The sequence below is a fragment of the Spermophilus citellus genome (genome assembly GCF_964194105.1).
Source record: "Spermophilus citellus genome assembly, chromosome: 1".
NCBI lineage: Eukaryota > Metazoa > Chordata > Mammalia > Rodentia > Sciuridae > Spermophilus > Spermophilus citellus.
Genome location: NC_138182.1, coordinates 176,188,507 through 176,211,667, shown reverse-complemented (window position 1 = coordinate 176,211,667; position 23,161 = coordinate 176,188,507). Strand labels below are relative to the sequence as shown.

General features: G+C 39.1%; 1 protein-coding gene across 2 annotated transcripts in view; it reads left to right on the top strand.

The window, feature by feature from the left end:
* ALDH7A1 (aldehyde dehydrogenase 7 family member A1) overlaps positions 1 to 18,848 on the top strand; it is a 44,125-nt gene extending 25,277 nt beyond the window's left edge. Inside the window, exons 12-19 of one of the 2 annotated variants that reach the window (XM_081293293.1) lie at positions 791 to 875; positions 2,147 to 2,253; positions 4,388 to 4,504; positions 5,889 to 5,986; positions 6,160 to 6,233; positions 8,166 to 8,241; positions 9,789 to 9,845; positions 18,755 to 18,848. In XM_081293293.1, the coding sequence (XP_081149419.1) occupies positions 791 to 875; positions 2,147 to 2,253; positions 4,388 to 4,504; positions 5,889 to 5,986; positions 6,160 to 6,233; positions 8,166 to 8,241; positions 9,789 to 9,843 (612 nt within the window). In that variant the 3' untranslated portion in view covers positions 9,844 to 9,845; positions 18,755 to 18,848. Of the gene's footprint in view, positions 1 to 790; positions 876 to 2,146; positions 2,254 to 4,387; positions 4,505 to 5,888; positions 5,987 to 6,159; positions 6,234 to 8,165; positions 8,242 to 9,788; positions 9,957 to 18,754 lie in introns of those variants that run through there. The other variant, XM_081293292.1, reaches the window with a different exon arrangement.
* Positions 18,849 to 23,161: the final 4,313 nt, after the last annotated feature.

Sequence of the window (23,161 nt, the reverse complement as noted above, 5' to 3'; positions counted from 1 at the left end):
TAAAGAATGCTATTAATAATTGATCAAACTGATTTCCATAGCAACAGTGAGGTGTAAGAGAAAAACAATAGACCACTTTGTGAGTGGTTCTCAAAGTGACAATTCATTTGTCACAGGGACATTAGCCTAGAGCATGAATGGCTTGGCAGGTTCACCTCTGCTGCTAGGAATGTAGCAAGAGTTCACATCCCACACAGAGTGAGTGCATGGGTATCCTTGCCTGATTTAAGACCTTGTGCTGGAGATTTATGTTGTCTGAGACTCAGTGCCTGTGGTGACCCAGCACAGATCAGCCTGACCCAGCCATTGTGCTGAGACTTGTGGTTGCACTGTATTCAAGGTGGACTTGACTCTGATTAAGAAGTTACGGGTTGGGGATACAGCTCAGTGGCAGAGGCCTTACCTAGCATGTGCAGGCTCTGAGTTCAATTCTCAGCACTGCAAAAAAAAAAAAAAAAAAAAAAGTTCTAAATGCTTTCAAACAAATATAGGAATAATGGATTTGTGAAAATTTGCTGGATAGGTCCTTAGACAATTGATAAACTTGTGATTTTTATTCTAGCATCTAGTTAATATTAATATAGTTAATATTAAAATATAGTTAATATTAAAATATAGTTAATATTAAAATCAGAACTGATGTAATTTAAAACACATGTTTTTGCTTGCTTATGTTTTCAGAGATTACTATATTTTAATAGTATTAAAAAGCTATTAATACTATTAAGAAAAGTATTCATTGCTTAAAAACTTGTACATTTTGCTATTCCCATGAATATTTCTTTCTTAGTTTTTACATGAAAACATCCATGATGATGTTGTAAATAGACTTAAAAAGGCCTACGCACAGATCCGAGTTGGGAACCCATGGGACCGTGAGTATCTGGTTCCGTTTTCAAAGATTTTAACAGCTGGTGTTAAAAGTGTTTCTGATCTTCTGAGTTTTTTTTTTTTTTTTTTGTCTTGTCTTAGAGGCCTGGGGGCATATGAAGGAGATTATTGGGCATTTGGGGAGACACATATGCTGCTAGGTTAGGATCTAGGCATTTGATATATGCTGGAGAGTGAGACTTGGGGGTGCTGTTCAGCTGGGTTGATGTTTGATGAGCTTTTCTCCATTTACTGTTACCCTTGTCCAGGTCGACTGCTGTGTTCTCTCATGGAAGGCTGTAAGAGTTCCCTACCTGACTTTATCACTTTCACTGCTGCCCCCCAGAGTAACCTGAATGATCATTTAAAATGTGTTCACTTTTCTGCTTAAAGTATTCCAGGGCCTTCTTATTGTGCTTAGACTAAAACTAGATTCCTTTTGATTCCCTCCTTCATGGGTTCCCAGTCTTGGTGATCTCATAGCTACCCACCTTCCCTCCAGAACTATGTCCACATTCCCCCTTGTTCTCTAATCTCCAGTTCTCCAACCTTCCTTGAGTTCTTCAAGCATTCCTGGCTCTTTCTGGCCTTCATCCAGCTCTTTCTGTAACTGGCTCTGCATAAAGTGCTACCTTATCACAGAGGCCTACCAAAATCTTCCCTCCTCTGACCTGTGGTTATCTTTGATGCTCTTGTTTCCAGCAGCCATAACATAGGGCAGCATCAGGTTCTCCCCTTTGAATTTCATGAAAGCTATGGAGATTGTGATGTTCTTAGGCAGTGCTCACACTGTAATGAATAAACCAATCTTATATTATTTTATTTAATTTCACTTCACTTCACTGTTTGCGGATCAACCCTGGGTCCTCGTGTATGCTAATCAAACACTCTACCACCAAGCTACACTTCTAGGCCTCTCATCCTGAATTTTTAATGCAGTATTCTGATTGATAGCCATTTTTCTAAAGCCAGGGTTGGCAAGCAGATTTGGCTCACCACCTCTTTGTATCTGCTGCACAGCCACCATGCTTTTTTCTATGTCATTTACAGTAATTTTCACAGTACAAAGGCGAGATCAAATAGTTGTAGAGTCACATATGGTATGCAAAGTGGAGTACGTTTGCTCTGTGGTCCAGAAAAAAGTTGCCAACTCCTGCTCTTAACTGAGAGGCTACAGGAAGGGATTATTATTAGCCTATTGATTTTGAAAAGCTGGTATAATAATAAAGTGATGCTATTTAGGGCAAAATGAAGATCATTCCTTTTCTCTCCCCAGCTAATGTCCTATATGGGCCACTCCACACCAAACAGTCAGTGAGCATGTTTCTTGGAGCGGTGGAAGAAGCAAAGAAAGAAGGAGGCACAGTGGTCTATGGGGGCAAGGTAATGAGAGCACAGTGGTCTATGGGGGCAAGGTAATGAGAGCACAGTGGTCTATGGGGGCAAGGTAATGAGAGCACAGTGGTCTATGGGGGCAAGGTAATGAGAGCCCTGGGGTCAGGAGTGATGGCTTTTTTATTCTCTTTCCCTTAGGCACAAGCAGGTCTCTGAGACAATTGGTGAAGGGTCACATTGAACATCCTTCTCCATGTCCCTATTACAGGGGGAAATAGGTTTTAAAAAATGATAACAGAAACCATGTGGAATGTTTCAGGGAATGATGCACAAGAAGCTCAGAGTTGGGGCTGGGGTCGTGACTCAGTGGTAGAGCACTTGCCTCGCATGTGTGAGGTACTGGGTTGGATTCTCAGCGCCACATCCAAATAAATAACATAAAGGTCCATCAACAACTAAAAAAATATTAAAAAAAAAAAGAAGCTCAGAGTCCTGGTGGCCTTTGGGTAGGGACCCGAGGAGCTTGAATGGAAAGGAAACCTTTCTTTTATGTCACAATAGAAGACTTTGTGTTCGGCACAATTAGAATCCATATTTAGTGGTTGTTTGAGATGTTCAGTTAAGACAGGAAATACAAAATACAACCATAAGTATTTTATTTTAACTTAACCACTTAGAACTACATTTATTTGTGATTCTTTTGATGTAGAGCCAAGGTATTTCAATTTATTGTTTTCATCTCTGCAAAAGCTGCACCTCTAATCTGTTATCTATATAATTGAGTTTCACTTATTTAAAATTCATGGAAACTTGAGTCTTGCAAAGCAGTCTGACAGCAGAATCCTCCTCTCTAGTTTTATCATCAACACACCCACATCTTAATGGGCAGGGATGTGTATATATATTCATTATTTATTATTTTGGATTTTCTCGAAAGCATTTAACCCATTCTGTACAGGAATAGCTTTTATTCTTTAGTAAAATTTACTTAAGTTACATATATAATATAGCATTGTAATAACAGATACAGCTGCCATGCACTTGATCAAGAGTTGACTCTTGGTATACATATATGAATACACCACAGTGATACTCACCATCGTGTATATCCATAAGACTAGAGTCCTAATTAGAATAAGATATATTTCATGCTTGTATAATTATATCAAAATGGACTCTTGTCACATATAACTAAAAAGAACCAATTATTTAAAAAAAAAGAAAAAGAAAGTGACTCTTGGTAAAATAAGCTTGAAGGTTTAGAGAAGAATTTTAGAAACCCTCTGAAGGATTGACACCCCCACCCCCCAGCCAGAGCAGCTTGCTGTGGGCCTCAGAACATTTCACAGAAGGAAAGACAGTCACTAGTTAAGTGGAGGTGGACTAGGGACTTGGTTTTTCAGAGGTTGGTTATGACATTATATTCTTTTGGTGACTTCAGTTTTGTACAGTATTAATCTACTAGGGCTGCCATAACAAAATACCGCACACTGGGTAGCTCCAACAAAAGCAAAGTATTTTCTCACAGAAGGAGGCTTGAAGTTCAAGATCAACATGCTGGTGGGGTTGGCAGGTTGGTTCCTGGTGAAGTTTCTTTCTGGCTTGCAAATGGCCCTTTCTTGCTGTCACATGATTTTTTCCAATGGAGGGCACAGAGATTTCCAGTGTCTCCTCCTGATCTATGAGATGAACACTTTAAAACTATAAAGCAATAGGACACTCATTCCTATTGGATTAGGACCTGACCCTGCTGACCTCACTTATTTTCAGTAACTTTAACAACTTCCTTAAAGGTCCAGTCTCTAAATGCAGTCACACTGAGTGTTAAGACTTCAACATTTGAGTCCTAATTCAGTCTATAAAACAATGGTCATACATCACCCATTTTATAATTAATTATAAAATAACTATTTGCAGCAGAGTTTTGTTAACATAACTTGTTTGTGACATGACATGGCTTTCCTCCTTAAATTCCTCCCTTTTTCTTTCCTTTTTTTTTTTTTTCCTGAGCATCTAAATTAGGAGCAAGAAATAATATTCACTGGGATAGAAGGTTGTTTTGGAGAAATAATTTACCTATAAGTGCTGTTTATTTTTTTCCTCATAAATGTAAGCATCTTCTAACTCCCAAGTACTAGAAAATGAAATGTTTTATTCCTTTTATTTCATCTTTCTACTCGAGGTTATGGATCGCCCTGGAAATTATGTGGAACCCACAATCGTGACAGGTCTTGCCCATGATGCCTCCATTGCACACACAGAGACTTTTGCTCCCATTCTCTATGTCTTTAAATTCAAGGTACAAACAGATTCTGTGTCTCTAGTCTAATGTTGAAATACATGATAAAACTAAGGGAAAATGAAGGTATATTAAATTTCAGTCAGCTTTTAAGAAGGTTTTAGAAAGTCACTTGAAATAGTAGAAATTCAAATGTTCAGGACAAACTATGAGATGAACACTTTAAAACTATAAAGCATTCCAAGCTAGGTACCAGGGAAGCTGAGATGAATAATGGACCTGTGTTGGAGTTTGTGGGATGTGTGACCCTCAATTCCTCTTCACCTTACTCAGCTGTGTGGGTCTCAGAGGCAGCTGCTCCTGATAGGAGGACTAGAGCATTCCATAGCCTGAGCACTGTGTACTTGTCAGCAGACAAGATGAGAAGATGTGGGGGCAATCTGAAGACATGCAGTTATCAACCCCATCAGGGGTCAGACGATGGCAGTTTTAACATGTAAAGATAATTCCCTGGCCTGAGACAGGCTCTGGCTTTGCCAACAAATATTTAGAATTAGTTTTTTCAGAGATTGAATCAAGGTTTGAATGTGCTACTGTTATCAAAATATAGTGAGAATTGCACCTTGTTGCAATTATAAGATTGCATTTATTTTATCTTTAAATTATCTATTATTATTTCAAATATAGTGCTTAGAATAATTTCATGTTTTGTAATGAGAGTGTCTGTGAGCTTTTGTGCAAATTATTTACATTTAGTTTTATTGGGCTTCAGTTGGTGAATCTGTAAATTGGTGATAATATAAAACTTGTGTTAATATAAAACTTGTTAATATAAAACTTGTTTAATCCCCATAGGGTGGAGATTAAATAAATAAATAAATGCATGTTAAGTGCATAGATCAGTGTATTGTACATGATAGGAGTTCAATATATATTAACTCTTAGTAGCTTGAATGGAAGAACACACTAATCTTTGTTTCTTAAAGTATCATGGAGGAAAATATCCTTCAAGATATTACTATTAAAAATTATCTAAATTATAAGAGACACTGGGCATGGCAGCACATGCCTGTAGTCCCAGAAGTTTGGGAGACTGAGACAGGAGGATCGAGAGTTCAAAGCCAGCCTCAGCAAAAGCGAGGTGAGGTACTAAGTAACTCAGTGAGATCCTGTCTCTAAATAAAAATACAAAATAGGGCTGGGGATGTGGCTCAGTGGTTGAATGTCCCTGAGTTCAATCCTTGGTAACCGCCCCCACCCCAAAGAAAAAAAAAAAACAAAAATAAGAAATAAATTATAAGAAAAATAGAATTAGTAACATGTTGACTGGTTTCTGTTTGCACACTAAAATGACATTGGTATATCTTGTGAAATGAATTTAACATCAGTGAACTTTGACCAGAACATTGTAGTGTCTAACAGCTTCCAACACTTCTCCTTTTAGACTGAAGAAGAGGTCTTTGCATGGAACAATGAAGTGAAACAGGGACTTTCAAGTAGCATTTTTACTAAAGATTTGGGCAGAATCTTCCGTTGGCTTGGGTATAACTTTGTTTATTTTTAACATTTATATGTCTTGATTTCTGTGATGAATGGGTTTTAAAAGAATGAATCCATTATTTAGCATTGAGAGTCTTTGATTAATCGGGCTTTTGTTTGTGTTGTATTTAATTTCCTATATATTGCTCTCACCATACCTCTCTTTTTACGCACAGACCTAAAGGTTCAGACTGTGGCATTGTAAATGTCAATATTCCAACCAGTGGGGCAGAGATCGGAGGTGCATTTGGTATGTAGAGAATCATTTCTCCTTTTCCAGGTTGGGTGGCAAAGGAAAAACAGTAGTAGCTTTTAGAAAAGTTTGGTCCAGAAACTGAAGTATAATTTACATTCTGATGTAATATGTGATCTTACATGCTTGAAAGAGCTTATTACCATTTTTGAAGTTATTACCCAGAGTTCTGCATCTTCTGCCCAGATGCAGCATTGGGTTAGAGCAGTGTCCCTTAACCCAAGTTACATGAAGCCCTGAAATGCAGCATCTTTATTCTAGGGAGAATACCCAAGACTCCAGAACTATTAAGAACCCCTGCTTCAACATTAGAAAATTTCACATAAAATATTCTGTTTTTTTTTTTTTTTTGGCAAAGTTGGCATAATAAATGTTAACTACATTTTCTTTAACTAGATGAAATATTAGTTTGTTTCTTTTTACTGGGCCTTGATCCTCTTGTCTGTTAACAAGCCATGGCTTATTGATACTTAAATTTTGTAATGGTTAAAAAAATCCTTCCCAACAATGGTATATTAAGTTTTACTTATTAAAAATGATCCAAAGTATAGTACAATCAGGTTGCCTTGTTTTTCAGTATAGAAGGAAAACAAACGTGCATTAATATCTGTAAGAGTTTATGTACAGTGGCATTCTTTTTATATTTTTAGACCTAACACCACAGTACTGTTCAGAGTACAGACTTTGACAGAAGCTTCAGTTTTCAGTTTGGCCCCTCATCTCTGCCCTCTGCTCTGTGGTTGCTGGATGCGGGGGTGTCCGTCCACTCTTCTGTGGGCATTTGATCTCTTTTGTTTCCAGCTCATGCCTTGCTCTCTTCAATTGATTCTTTAAGCTTTCAGTTAGTTTCTTTAATGGGTTCACTATTAATTATACAGAATGGTGGTTTTCAAGTGGCATATTCATTCATATATATATATATATATATATATATATATATATATATATATATATATATATAAATGCAATTTGAAAAACTTCACTCCTCAATACCTCCCCCATCATTCCTGCCTCCCTCCCCTTGATTCCCTTCCTGTACCCATGGTCTCCTTCTACTTTTATGGCTTTTTTTTTTTTTTTTTTTTTTTTTGCCTGCTTTCCCCCTCTAGTGTCTACATGTAAGAGAAACATGTGACACTTGTCCCTGAGTCTGGCTTATTTTTCTCAAAATGATGGTTTCGTTTTCCGTCCATTTTCCTGCAAATTAACCATCATTCTGTATAATTAATGTGTAAGTTTGAATATTTAGATAAATACATACAAGAAAATAAAATTAGATTTTCTATATCTAGACCTTTTTACTCTAATACCTTAGTTTAATGGTATAGCTGGTGATGTGGCTCAAGCAGTAGCGTGCTCGCCTGGCATGCATGCGGCCCAGGTTCGATCCTCAGCACCACATACAAACAAAGATGTTGTGTCCGCCGAATACTAAAAAATAAATATTAAGAATATTCTCTCTCTCTCTCTAAAAAAAAAAAAAGACATATGTAACCATTTGGGTGGGCTTAAGCTAAGTAGACAGTAAAAATTTAGTATCATTGTAGCCCTAGAATCCAATAAAGATTAAATAAGCTAACACATAAGAGTTATGTCCAATATTAGTGGCAATTTAGAAATTGCTGTCAACAAAAACAGAATAAAATGCTTTAACCATTTCTAAAATCAATATCCATCTAGTTTAATGGTATATATATATATATTTGTAAGAGTTCTTTAGCCTCTTGACATATTTCCATTTCTTTTTAATTCCTTATGCTTTATTTTCTCTTTTACTTCCTTTCTCTGTTTATTTTAGTCTCTGTTTGTAGAGGAAATACTCTGGGCTAAATGTTAAATAACTGGTCAGGTAGCTCTAGTCTCCTTTTATCTTTATCTTGGTGATATCAAACTGGCCCAAAGATGTGTGTTTATTTTGTATTTCTGTAGGAGGAGAAAAGCACACTGGTGGTGGCAGGGAGTCTGGTAGTGATGCCTGGAAACAGTACATGAGACGATCTACTTGGTAAGAGAGGACTTTGGGGCTATGTTGGGCATGTGCTGTTAAATTCTACTTTCTGTTTTGTCTTTGTGCAATTTCACTTGGTTTGATTTTTCTATCATTCTACAGCTATCTTCTCCTAACAAGTTGATCATCTAATCCAAAATGCTCTAAAATCTGAAATAATTTGAGTGATTACAGTATGCCACATGTGGAAAATTCCACTCTTGACCTTATGATGGGTTAAAGTCAAAATGCAGGTGCACTAAAAATGCATACAATTGCCTTCATGCTGTGTGTGTGGTATATATGAAACCTAAGTGAACTTCATGTTGAGCCTTGAGTCCCATCCCCAAGATATCTCATGTACATGGCATGTGGTGCTATGTTGTAGAAAGAGCCCTGGGTGAAGAACCCAGAGGCACCCTTCCTAGTCCCTCTCTGCTTCTCACCAGCTCAGTAGGCTGGGCTGGGTTCCTCCCTGTTGACTCCTTATAGCCTCAGTAACTGCTTTCCTATCTGGGACTTCTGAGGAGCTTTAGATGTGGCTTGTTGAGCCCCAAACATGCACCCTCTTTGCTGGCTTTTCATTCTTTGAAGTCAGTCTTATCCTATTTGCTTTTCTTGTGTACCCAAAGAGCTAGACAGGTAAATACTTAGCTATAGCTTTTCTGAATCCATTTAGTGGGGATACTTTTCCTCTTGGGAAAGAAACCCAGTGACTCTCAGGTGAGTAGTTAATAGGGAAGCTTCTAATTTCTAAATTATTTTATTTTCTTTTTATCAAAATGGGAATATTTGTGTTTTTTTTTAAATAAATAATTCAATACAAGTTATTTAAATTATTTTTATTTTTGTGGTCCTGGGGATTGAACCCAGGAGCATTTCACCACTGAGCTACATTCCCAGTCCTGTTTATTTATTTTTTGAGACAGGGTCTCACTAAGTAACTTAGGGCCTCACTAAATTGCTGAGGCTAGCCTTGAACTTGTGATTCTCTTACCTCAGCCTCCCAGGCTGCTAGGATTACAGGCATACGCCATCATGTCCAACTCAATACAAGTTACTGAGAGATACAGAAAGATACAGTCTCCATATGCTTGAGTCCTGCTCAAAAGAAATGCTATGAGTAATATGTGTAATATGTCTTTCAGACTTTTGTGTTTCTTTTTCTTTTATAAAACTGGATCCATACTAACATTGTTTTGTGTCCTAATTTTTTTTCTTCACTAATTTATAGTGTGTGTGTGTGTGTGTGTGTGTGTGTAGTTGTTTGTTTGTTTTTGTATTATTGGGAATTGAACCCAGAGGTCTCAACCACTGAGCTACGTACCTAGTCTTTGTTTTGTTTTTAAATTAAAAAAAATTTTTTTTTTCTTGACATAGGATTTTGCTAAGTTGCTGAGGCTGGCCTCAAATCTGTGATCATTCTGCCTCCTGAGTAACTGAGTTTATAGGCATACACCTTTGTGCCTGGCTAAATAGATCTGTATTTTTTAATGGCATAAAAGTATTCTATATTATATTTATATACTACCAGTTATTAATTTTGTTCATTTTTCTCCCTCTAGTACCATCAACTACAGTAAAGACCTTCCGCTGGCTCAAGGAATCAAGTTTCAGTAAAGGTGCTTTCAATTGGCCTTATTTTAGTAAGGTCTTTTAGGCATTCCTGTAGCTACTCTGAAGACCAAGAAAATTAAGATTTACTCTGAATAAATGCATCATCCTGAATATGACATTGGCTAATATCTTATGACTCCCCACTCCAAGCCCTGACTAAATCAAGAGATTCATTTTTTTTAACTCAAAATATTTACAACATAACCATATTTAGTAAAAAATAGGTTGGATGGATTTTTTTGTTTGTTTGTTACTAGTTGTACATGATCATTTTATAATTAGAGAAAGCACACACCTTGGTAGTAATCTGGGAACATATGGGATAAAATAGAGAACAAAATAGAAGACTTTATAGTAAAAGCAGGATGAGTCATCCGTAAAAAAGGAATTCCTGTGTGGAGCAAACCCTCCTCTGGCATGTTTTGGAAAAGGTGTGATTGAAAGGGAATGTGTCCTTACTTATATGCTGAGGACCCTAGCACAGTGTTCTTGGGGGATGACTTGCTATGTTTAAAATGACAGATGATATTTATCGCCAGTCATGGCTCTTGCTGTATTTATGTCAACTTGGGATAGATCTGCAGGGGGAATGTAAATTGTGCTAAGGGCTCCGAGGCCAAAGATCCCTGCGTAGAATGTATTGAAACCATGTCTGGATGCCTCATGCTACCTTAGGCTGTTTTCTTTAGCTGTTAGAAGCCATCAAATACAAAACTAAGGGGCTGGGGTTGTGGCTCAATGGTAGAGCGCTTGCCTGGCATGTGTGAGGCACTGGGTTCAATATCAGCACCACATATAAATAAGTAAGTAAAATAATGGTCTATTGATAACTTAAAAAATTATATATATAACAAAAAAGGGCTAGGTATAGATCTGTTTATCCTTAAAAAATACACACATACACATACACACACACACACAAAACAACTATAAAGATACCAGGGATGAAAGGTATTCATGATGTGTTCCATGCTCAGCTGAGAATAATATTTACCTAGCTCTGTTGTCACCATTGAAATATGGATCAAGCCAAGTACAGATGATAAACCTAGAGAAAGGATGTTGGCAGGAAGAAATCAGATGAGGGTAGATGGAAAGCAGTTCTTCATTTTCTGTAATAGGAAATCAACACTTCCTAAAATAACTAAAGCAATCAGTAGCAACGTGGGCTTGCTTATTAAGAGAAGAAGGTAAGTTCTGAAAGATCCATTGCTAGGAGCTTGGAGCATGAGACATAAGAGTTTCAGAACTGTTTGATTCTTTAAATTAATCAAGAGAATGTTTAATTCATAATGTTGCAGTCCTACATGGAATCCTGCATTTCTAGATCCTTCTTCCCCCCTGCCTCTCCCCATTTTTTTTCTCCCCATTATTGAACTGAAGATTGCTTTTAAATATCTCACGAAATGGTCCTACTGAAAGTCAAATTTCCCTCCATATTTTCAGATTCAAAATAGACTTGAATCCTATATTGAGAAAGAGAGAGATGCTTCTAAGAGTAAGCACTAGTTTAAGAAAATCATGCAATTTGGTCATTAACTATAAATATATTGCTATGGCTTTTATTTTTTGTGATATGTTTAAGTATTCTAGTCCTATTTCATTTATGTCTGAAGAAAGTTAAGCATTCTTTAAAACACTTTTAGGCTGGAGTTGTGGCTCAGTGGTAGAGCACTTGCCTCTCAAGTGTGAGGCATTGGGTTCGATCTTAGCACCACATAAAAACAAATAAAGGCATTGAATCCATATACAACTAAAAATAAATAAATAAATAACTTTTAATGATGACATCACAATAGGCCATTTTCATTTTGTGAAATTATGCAGATTTATTTTTGATTGATGTCTTCATATTCTGTCTTTATATCCTTTATATCCTGTCTTTATAACCAGTTTTCCCAGCATCATATTTTAAAACAAGTGTTCCAGAATAAAAGCTGTATCAGTGTTCACTTTGATTTCAAATGTTTTATGTTTAATAATTTTCCTCCAGTTAGGAGGGAAGCTCTCCATCCTCCTGTGTGCCTGCTGGGGTTGTTATGGTGGCCACTTTGTAATGACATCTCTTGGATGTTGGTTAGAGGAGGTGACTGGGGTCTGTAATCTTGGGTGTTGAATTCCTGAAAGCTCTCTTTGAAGCTACTACATAATTTTTCTACTCATGTTTCTGAGCACAATAAGGAGTCGTTTTTTTTGTCATAATGTTCATTAAAACTTTTGCCTTTGAATTGTTCCTCTTTGTTCTTTTTTTACTGACTTAAATAGAAGTTGCTTAGTAATATTTTTAGCCACAGAAATTAAAATGTACATCTGCATGTGTCACTGCTTGCTATGGTATTTGAAGGTACTAGAAGCCTTGAATTGCTAATTACTGGTTATATTGAACATTTTGTGACTGCTGCTCCTCCCTCCTAAATCCTGTGTCTGGCTACTACTACTGCTGGCAGTTCCCAGCCCCCATTGTGCAGTTGTGGACTGTGGTTAGCATGCTTGGATCTGGTAAACCCTTACAATCTTAGGATCTTGCTGTACTGCAGTCCCTCGAGAGACTGCAGGCTTTGTGGCCTCATAGGAAGTGGCTCTGTGGTTCCCTAGGAAGTACACGGAAGACCTGGCTTCTGGCACGCATGATGAAGACTTCACACAAGGGAAATCGCAATGCTATTATGTTCTACGCTCCCCTCTCCTTTAATCTTTTCTCTCTTGTTCTGCAGCCACAGAACATTGAGATGTTGTCTCCTGGGAATGCTGAAGAGACTGAGACGTACTCTTCACCTCCTGTGGTTCCCAACACACACATTGTCTTATACCTATTGATTCACTTGTTCTCATATTTTCCTGGTCCAGGAGATGTTTGCAATGGTGATCATTTTTGCAGTTTGTAACTTCTGCAAGCTTACCACCCCTTCCACATAACTACTCGTGTTTGGTTTAATTTGTGGTATTTGTTGGTCTTAAGGTTAAAGAAGACCATGAAGGAATTAGGGTATATGGGGCTACCATTCTTCAGTTCTAGAAACCTGATATATTTTGATGTACTGAAGTCTTGAATTTTTCATATAGTCAAATCTTGAACTTTTGTAGTTTTCCAATTTTGGTTTAGAAACTTAGGTCACAAATGTTTTCCTCTGCATTTATTTTTTAATTTTTGTTCTCTGAAATGGGGTCTTGCTATGTTGCCCAGGTTGGCTTTAATTCCTGGGCTTAAGCAATCCTGTCTCAGCTTCCTGAGTTGCTGGTATTAGAGGTTCATATCACTGGAGGTGTACTATATTCTTTGTCTTTTTAAAAGTCAAAGTAATACTTGTATGCAGTTAGATATTCAAATGGGCTAGGATCTTTGTAATAAAAAGCAGCTTATGTTCTCTGGACCAATCAACCCATCATTTCTGTTTTACCTCCATATTTTTGAATTTGTATTTTTAAGCTCCTAACAAAAACTACATATTAATGGGTGCTATGTGCTTTGATTCATGTATACATTGATTTACATTAAATGTATCTAATTTACATTAAATGTATCTAGGTTAAATGTATCTAATCAAATATGTAAAAAACATTCCAAATCCTTTCCTATAGCTTTTTGAAATAAATGTCATGCATGGCACCCTACTGTGCAACAGCACACCAGAACTTCTTGCTCCTGTCTCACTATAACCCAATGATCACCCTCTCCCTACTGTTCCCCTGCCCATTCTCCCAATCTCTGAACCAACATTTTACTCTCAACTTTGATGAAATCATTTTTTTAAAATTCTATGTATGAATGAGATCATATGGTTCTTGTCTTTCTGAGCCTGCTTATTTTACTTAACATAATGACCTACTATTCTATCCATGTCACAACTGGCAGAATGTCATTTATTTATGGCTGAATAGTATTCCATGGTCCCTATATTCCTTTTCTTCATCAGCTGATGCCATTTAGATTGTTACCATTTCTTAGCTGTTGCTTTTGTTGCAATGAACATGAGCACAGATATTTCTTTGGATCTTCTTTTCCTCTCTATTGCTTTATACTCTTCTTTTGCTGGAGCACACCCTGCAGAAGTTTCCTAACAATGATTGTTTTGGGAGTACTTGGAAGGAAAACATCTCTCTCATCTAAAGGAAAAGACTTAATCTTCACATTGATTAGGATTCTGGATTTAAGATGTTGAGAAAGTTTATTTTTCTATTATAAAGGTCCGTAAATATTTTGTGGTATTGACAGTTCAGTTCTGAATCAATTTGGGATTTAGGTTTATGTTGTAATTTATCTAAATTGTTTCCCACTCAAATATCTAAGTAATTCTCTTACCTCCAGTTTACAAATGAGCTTTTTCTTCCCCAGTGATGACTCATATAACACACTGCATTCCTTTTAGGCTGTGTATTCTTGTTCAGTGTTTTGTGCATATACACACATGTACTGGATGTGTTTTAAGTCTTGCAGGCTTTTACATTTATTAAATCTGTTTTAGAATTCTACACATACTATCTATGTGACCTTCAGGAAGTAACCTTACCTCTTTGAGCTTCTTATCTTTTTTTAATACATATTTTTAGTTGTAAATGGATCTTTTACTTATTTATATGCAAACTGAGGATTGAACCCAGGCTTCACACATGCCAGGCAATTCTTGGAGCTGGAGCTTCTTATCTATTATATGGGGCATATCAGTTTGGCTCCTTTGTTACAAGATAAAAAATCTGTCTTTAGTACAAATAGAATGTTTTGGAAAGTATGCTGGCCAGACTAAGTTTGCCCCTTCAATATTCTCTCTCCTGCAGGGTGTCTTTGGGGGCTGACCTCTAAATATTGCTTCATTTGGGCTGTTTTTGTCCTCTGATATCTCTCTCTCTCTCTCTCTCTCTCTCTCTCTCTCTCTCTCTCTCTCTCTCCCCCTCTCCCTCTCCCTCTGTGTGTGTGTGTGCTGGGGATGGACTCTACCACTGAGCTCACCCCTAGCCCTTGTCCTGTGGATTTTGATCCTGTTTGGCCAGTGGTAGAAAATCAGAGCAGAGGAGGGAGGTCAGGGTGTTGTTCATCTCTCCATTTGCTCCCTGCCAGCCCTTGGTAACAAATCACATCTTAACAGGTGTCCCCTCTGCTGTGGCTGCAAAAGCCTCTGCTAACACCACTCGCTCTACTGATGCTTCCTGGGTTTGTCTCCTTACCCTAAGGCTAGCTAGCAGGTAATAATCAACCTTCCTGCCACAGCTAGCATGACTGAATTTCAACCTTTGTTTGTTTATTTCTCTACTCAGTTCCTAGGAAGGAGCAAGCAATAGCATGAATCATTTACTTTGAAGTAATTTACCTGCCTCTTGGCTAAAGGAGAGCAAAAAACACCTAGATTAATAGCCCTAATGCTGAAATCAAGGTCAGATCATTTCCCTAAAGGAAATTGGAGTGATGTTTTCATAGGTTAAGGCACAGTGATGATGTTCAGCTTAGCTAATACATTTCCACCAAATAGGAAAGATAATATCTGTTCCACACAACCCTAAGGATAAAAAAAGAAAAATTATGAAAATAATATGTCTAGGGCATTGTGCCTGACACAAGGTAAGGGCTCCATTAATATATTCTACTCTCATTAGGGTGTTTTTGACATTAGTTTTACAGTTTTATATATTTTGGTTATTTTCATAAATAAGGTTTAGAAACATTTTTCAAGTGATAACTTAAAATGCTCAGGTTTTAAAAAAATCCATGTACATGGTATGTACTTTGTTTATATATTTTTTTAAATATTTATTTTTTAGATATAGGTGGACACAGTGTCTTTATTTTATTTTATGCGGTGCTGAGGATTGAACCCACTGCCTCACACATGCTAGGTGTGCACTTTACCTCTGAGCCACAGCCACAGCCCGACTTTGTTTATATTTTTAAGATTTCTTGCAAAATTTTATTTCATGCAGTGTCTTAAAAACTTTTAAGATTATTCCTGGCTGGGAGTGGTGGCACATGCCTGTAATTCCAGAGTCTTGGGAAACTGAAGCAGAAGGATTGAAATTTCTAAGCCAGCCTCAGCAACTGAGTGAGGCTGTGAAAAACCCAGCAAGACCCTGTCTCAAAAATGAAATATAAAAAGAGGGCTGGTACCAGAAAAAAAATTATTCCTATATATCTTATTATTTCAGTTATTGTAAGTGGGATCCCCCCTGCTTTATGCATAGGCTGTTTACTTTCCAAGATAAACTGCATTTGAAAATAGAAGCATGGGCCTAACCATTGCTCACCATTTGCTCTTTGCTTATTACTGGGCCAGGATTTTAGAAATCCTGGCTGACTTGATATTAGTAAATTTCCTTACGGTTCTGGCCTGTAGATGTCGCTGTTGGTCGGAGCAAACGCTTCTGTTGGGCAGAAAAGTGAGTTGATACTCTGGTATCCAGGAGGTCGCCAGAGAAAAGTTTTTACCGTCAGAAGACAGATACATTGAGCTGAGGGCCCCACTTTATAAGCTTCTTTGTTCTTGGGCACCGTGACTAACCTCTGCCCTGCCACTCTTCTGTCAGCTACACAGACCACCCTAGCTTCTGTTAGTTACTCTTCTTGGGTAAAATGTAAGCCCCTAATGTCAGAGAAGTAGCAATGTTTGCCCATAATTACAGGTTCCTATCTTTTCTTTTCAATTAAGAAATGTAGTTAAGTGGTTTTCTTTTCCTTCCACTCCCTCCTCCCCAGAGTGAGCATGCATGAGGTTATTCCATTATAGACAACTCCAGAGACATTCTTCCTGTCTTTTTACATTTATTTGTCACTAAGTTCCAGGCACTTTTCAAAGTGTTTAACAAATATGAACTCATGCATTTTTCATAACAATCTTAGGAAGTAGATTCTATAATGATATTTGTTATTTGACTTTTTTGTTTTTTGTTTTGTGTGTGTGTGTGTGTGTGTGTGTGTGTGTTTTGGTACTGGAGATTCATCCTAGGGGCACTCTACCACGAAGCCATACCTCCAGCCCATTATATTTTATTTTGAGACAGGGCCTCACTAACTTGCTGAGGCTGGCCTCCAACTTGTGATCCTCCTGCCTCAGCTTCCTGAGAAGCTGGGATTATAGGTGTGTGCCACTGCACCCAGCCTAATGATCATTATTTAATTAAAGAGGAAGCTGAGGTTTGGAGAGGTTAAGTGATATTCCCCAAGTTTACAGCTGCTGAGATTTGAATCCAGGCAGCCTTGCCTCAGAGTTAGCGCCCTTATGAATGTGAATAGTGTACCTGAAACTGTGGAGCTCTTGGCCACTCTTTTTTTCCTCCTCTCTTTAATTGACAACCTTTCCTTTTTACTTTTGTCATGGTTATATTTTATTTTGACCTCACAGATTTAAAATTACTAGTCCATAAATTTTATTTCCTAAACGACTTGAGAATCCTTGTTAATCCAATAGCTCCTGACTCCTAAATACTTTAGCACGAATTTCCCACCAACAACGATATTCTCCTGTGTAACTACAAAGCAACCAGCGAAGTCCGGAACACACAGGGAACCTTCTCAATCATGTAATGACTGAAGGCCTGAAGTTTTCAGGAAAAGAAGATGTAGAGAAGGAAGAAATGATGTTGCTTTAAGTGCAGACTTTTGAGTCAGAATCAAAGTAGTAGTTGATTTTTCCTATTTGCCTGCCTGTGTGCCTGGCAGCAAAGAACAAGATGCCTGTGGCTTTAGCTGCAGAGTGGCATGGATAGATCAGCCATAGCTCCTAAAGGGGGACCTGTGTTCTAAGCTCTGCGGTCTCCTCCTGTTTCCTGAATGATTTTGAGAAATAACCTGACTTCTCTGTGCCCCAGCTTTCTCATCTGTAAAAGGAATGAACTGCACCAAATATGAAGTCAATGACTGGTGCCCTGTAGACCAAAATTAGCCTAAGTGCTTTGTTTGAGAGTCAGCTTTCAAAAAAAAAACAACAAAAAAATTTTTTTTTCAATACTGGGATTGAACCCAGGGCCTCATACATACTAAGTAAGTGCTCTACTGAACTCTTTAATTTATTTGTCTCAGTACTGGGGATTCAACTCAGGGGCACTTAATCACTGAACCACATCCCAGCCTTTTTTTTTTTTGGGGGGGGGGTGGTACCAGGGATTGAATTCAGGGGCACTCAGCCACTGAGCCACATTCCTAGCCCTACTTTGTATTTAGAGACAAGGTCTCACTGAGTTTCTTAGCACCTCGCCATTGCTGAGGCTGGTTTGAACTTGCCATCCTGCTGTCTCAGCCTCCTGAGCTCCTGGGATTACAGGCTGCACAACCATGGTGCCCGGTCCAGCCATTTTTTTTTTTTTTTTTTTGAGAAAAGTTCTCACTAACTTGCTTAGGGTCTCACTAAATTGCTGAGGCTGGCTTTGAACTCCTGCTCCTTCTGCCTCAGCCTACCTAACCCTTGGAATCACAGGCCTGTGCATCAGGCTGACAAGCCCTTTATTTTATTTTGAAATGGGGTCTTGCTAAGTGTCGTGATGGGCAAAAGATTCGACTTAAGCAGTCGAAGGGGAGAAAAAAAAAAGAATGTCCTTGCGCTTCTGCCCTTTTTAATGCTTTATTCACTCAAACCACTCAATACAATTTCACTCTATAGGTTCTTAATCGAGAAAATGACAATCCTTAATGTTAGGCACTGCAATAGACATAATCAATGCACAGCAAATATTTCTAGCTTAATTCTAAGCACTTCAAACACACTTACTCATGACAGGCTCATGACAGACATTCCCTCTGCATGCTAAGCTCAAGTATCAGATCAGAAGTCTCAAGCCTTGGGCTTTAATTCCAGCAGATGCATACTCACTCAGACCAGGGTGATCAGATCAGGCTTAGGATCAGGCAGGCTTCTCTTGGGGTGGAGCTGATGGCTGGCTGAGGAGGTGGTCACTGGGAGAAGTCCTTTTCTCACCAGAGTCCTTTTCTCTACAGACTGCTGTAGAGTTTGAGAGCAGTGAGAACAACGCAGGGGATCAGGCAGATGAGAAGAGTTGGGATGTCAGTCCAGGTCCTCATCAGGCTCTCAGGCTTGTGTGCATCAGTGTCGGCTGGCTGAAGGTCTGTTCATTTGTTCCATCATTTATACTAAATTTTGGGGCTTCTGACCACCCTTTCAATCCCTGTCAGCTGCTACCAGATTTCTCAGTGATGTCATTTGTCCTAAGGTTAAAGCATCTGGTCTGGTTGTCCCCACCCTGATTTTCTTGCTTCTTGCTCTAATCAGGGTGAGGACAATATGCCAAAGACTTCACTCTGAGCTTGTCAGGGTGGGGAGAAGTGATTTGTTTGTGCCTGAAGGCCATACTGGAGGGCTTCTTAAGTGTGCTTGGTGAGATTGCAGGTTTCAAACCGAAGTTTTAAAATGGAGTTTAGGCTAAGGCCTAAGGCCATCCTTACACTAAGTTGCCCAGGTTGGCCTGGAACTTTCCATCTCTTCCCTCAGCCTCCTGAATCACTGAGATTACAGGAGTGCCCCACCGTATCAAGTCAACATTCAAGTTTCTTTCAGTGGTGGCTATAACTTCATTTAGCCACCGCTGAGACTCAGCTCATGTGGTCTTTCCCAGCTTCCTATTTCTTTCATCCAGGCTTTCATTCACATTTCAAGTCTACCAGCCCAAGGATTCAAAAGCTTTACTCTTTAGGCTCTTCTAGGCAGAAAGACTGTCCTTAGCTAGGAAGGGTAGAAGAGTGAAATAAGCTTTCAACTTCCAGGCAGGGGTCTTGTATTAAATAACATGATACATAATTATTAAGTAATACACCTTTAATAATATGTATGCATTAAATAATACAATGTACAATAAAATAGATTCTAGGTGGAATATATTTAAGCTGTTCTAATAATAAATAATAGACAAGACAGCTTCCTACTGAAGAGCAAGGTGTAAACCATCCAGGGTGGCTGAGGTGTGTGTCACCGCATCCAGCGTTGCCCACGATGTTGTGCACAGTCCAGGAAAGCCCTGCAGCTTCTGGTATTTGGGCTGGTGGTTAGGGAGGGCATGCCTCTCCCCTGCAGGGCGTGGCCAGAAGAGGGACATGATAAGGCAAACCCTGTTGGTAACCACACAGCTCACTCAGCCAAATGAAAGGTGGAGGAAACAAGCCTTTATTGTAGGAAGCCACGCACTTAGTCAGGAGTTGGTGTTCTACTATTGAGAGGGCGCAGTGGCTATTTGTGGGAAGAAAACTAGCAGCCTCCACCACTGGATTTATTAAAAATACTTTCCACCTGCTAGCTGGAATATCCTCCTCATGCTATCTGATTGTCTGCTAAAAAAGACTTTATTCAGTCACTTGTCATTCCCCAAATCTATCCCTCATTTGTCCCTTAATAAAAAACAAAACAAACAAAAAATACCCCCCAAACCAAAAAATAAACAAAAAAACCCAACCAGTTTCTAAAAGCAGCCAATCTAGGAGAATTGCTGGGTTGGTTGGGAAAGAGTAGGAGGAGGAAGAAATGCCTTTGGACAAAGGGGACAGCTGGAGATAGGGCTGGCAGAGACAGGAAACCCATGAGGGTCAATGGGCAGAATGGAAGGGGGGCCACCTGGGCAAGGTGGTGCTGGTGAAAAAGAAGTGGGAAACCAGGAGGAGAGATGCATGAGCAGTATGTGGACGCCTTTTGTGGGGTCTTGTGCTCTGTTTTCTATTCCCTGGCTCAGTGGATTCTACTCTATGGGATCAGAGCTGTCAGAAGACCTGGATTCAAGTTGTGGGAAACAACTGGAGGAAAAAGGCCCATTTAGTGGGCCATTGGAGTACAGTGTAATGTGGCTTCCTCTGGTGCCATCTCCTGGATGGTAAAGATCTAAAGCTGTCCCCAGTGATTAGTTTTTGTCCTTCCTGGTGAAGAGAAGATGAAATCTCTGCAAATTTCTGTCACGCTTTTAGTAAGGATGGGGAGGGCAGAGAGCTTTTCTTATATTTATTTCTTTTCTGTTGCTTACAGTTCAAAGTAACCCTCACGACAAAGTGGCATATTTTGGGTAGCAGATTCTGTTTCCCTACACACCCAAGAATCTGGGCTGGAAATGATCTCATATTGTAGTGAATGAACAGCTGCACAGTAGAACCTCCTCTGAATGTCTTTAAACCACATTCTGCCTGGAACTCAAATGTGTATTGAAGATTCAGATTGTTTGGTTTTCATTGTGAAGACCTTGAGTGGAATAAAAAGATATTTGCTCCCATTTAGTGGGCCATTGGAGCTTGCTGCAATGTGAGGACATTCTGCTGTGAGCTAGGAAGGTGGGCTCTGCCACACTCTCAAATAGGGTCTAAGAGAAGCTCACATACTCAGAGCTCTGAGCCCTTTCTTGGGGCCAGATGACACATAGCCCTGTCTTTTTTGGGGATAGCACGAGGGGGCAATGTCTCAGGGACACACTGGTATTTTGTACTGTAAACTTGGGAAAACAAATGTGAGTTTTATGCTATATCTCTCAGTATGAGCAGTTTATGCCAATCAGCTTTTAGTTGTGTTATGCCAGATTCGTGGGATCCCAAGAGACCTCCAGGAGCCGAATCCAATGCAATCACACAAGAGCCTTTATTGAAAGCTCGAGCCTGGACTCACAACTGTTTCTGACGCAGTTGTTCCGAGGAGTGAGTCCCAGTCCTTTGTTCAGTGAGGATTTATGTTTTTGGGGGATACTCTATACGTCACAACATCACACAGCAAATCATTCCATACCGCGGGAAAATCAAACACCAACTCTTAACATTGATTAGCACATTCACTGGCGGGAACAAGTTGGGTAGGGGTGATTGGTTAGTACAATAAGGGGATTCGTTTGAACTGATTGGTTTAAGCCGTGAGGGGTGTACGTGCTAAACTACATAGTTTCCCAACATGTTATCAACCACCATAAACTACTGGGAGGATCATCCGGCATCCCAGGTATTTTCCCTATCTCATGCTGATTGGTGGTTGCTAGGGGGTTGCTATGGGTCCTCACCTGGCCTAACTGAGTCAGGGACCCCTGTCACAGCCGCAGATCTCTCCTGTTATTTTCAGACAAACAACTCACCAGGGTGGCTATCTGCCTAGGAGTGCTCTGTGGGTTTTTCCAAGGACAAGGGTCATGCCCCGTTCCTGGTTTCTCAGTTGTTGTAACAAGACACCCGAGATAAATAAACTTAGGGAGGAAAGATTTATTTTGGCTCATAGTTTCAGAGGTTTCAGTCCATGGTCACTTAGTTTCACTGTTTCTGGGCATAAGAAGAGGCAGAAAATCATGGCAGGGAGCATGTGGTGGAGCAGAGCTGCTTGCTTCATGGTGGTCAGGAAACCATGAAGGAGCCAGGAAGAAGGTATATACTTTCAGGATATACTGCCAATGACCTACTTTCTCCAGCCAGCCCCTCTTCCTATAGTTCCACTGACTCCCAATAATTCAATTGTGAACTCATCCACTGATCAGATAAAGCCCCATGATCCAATCACTTCCCAAAAGTTTCACCTCTGAACATTGCCACACTGGGGACGAAGCCTTCAAGATGTGAGCTTTTTGGGGGACATTCCAGATCCAAACAATAGCAAGATTCAGTTTAAAAACTATTAAATTGCTCTAAAAGGAATGGATGTGATTCATTGAAGCTTTTCTTTCCTTCCTTGAATGAATGATCTGTTTCTACTTAAACAATTATGCATTATCACTATAATTAAATCCAAACTCCAGATGCTCAAAATAATATTCAACTGATTTTTAACCTCTTGAGATGAAAATAAGCTTTTAAAGAAATTCTCTACAGCTTTTGGGCATAGAAGGCACAGCAATGACTCGATGATTTTTTAGTTTATTTTGTTTTTTGTTTTTTATTTTTTTGGTACCAGGGACTGAACCCTGGGGAACTTAACCACTGAGCCATATCCCCAGCCCTTTTTTATATTATTTATTTATTTATTTAATTTATTTTTTTTTAAAGAGAGAGTGAGAGAGATAGAGTCTAGAGAGAGAGAGAGAGAGAGAGAGAGAGAGAGAGAGAGAGAGAGAGAGAATTTTTTTTTTAATATTTATTTTTTAGTTCTCGGAGGACACAACATCTTTGTTGGTATGTGGTGCTGAGGATCGAACCCGGGCCGCACGCATGCCAGGCGAGCGCGCTACCGCTTGAGCCACATCCCCAGCCCTTATATAATTTATTTAGAGACAGGGTTTCACTGAGTTGCTGAGTCTGGCTTTGAATTTGCCATCCTCCTGCCTCAGCCCCTCAAGCTGCTGGGATCATAGGCGTGAATGATGGCGCCAGTGATTTTTTTTTTGGTTGGCTTTGTGCAAAGAGTCAGACCAGGACAAGGTCTTTGCTTACCTCTGCCTTCCTCTGCTG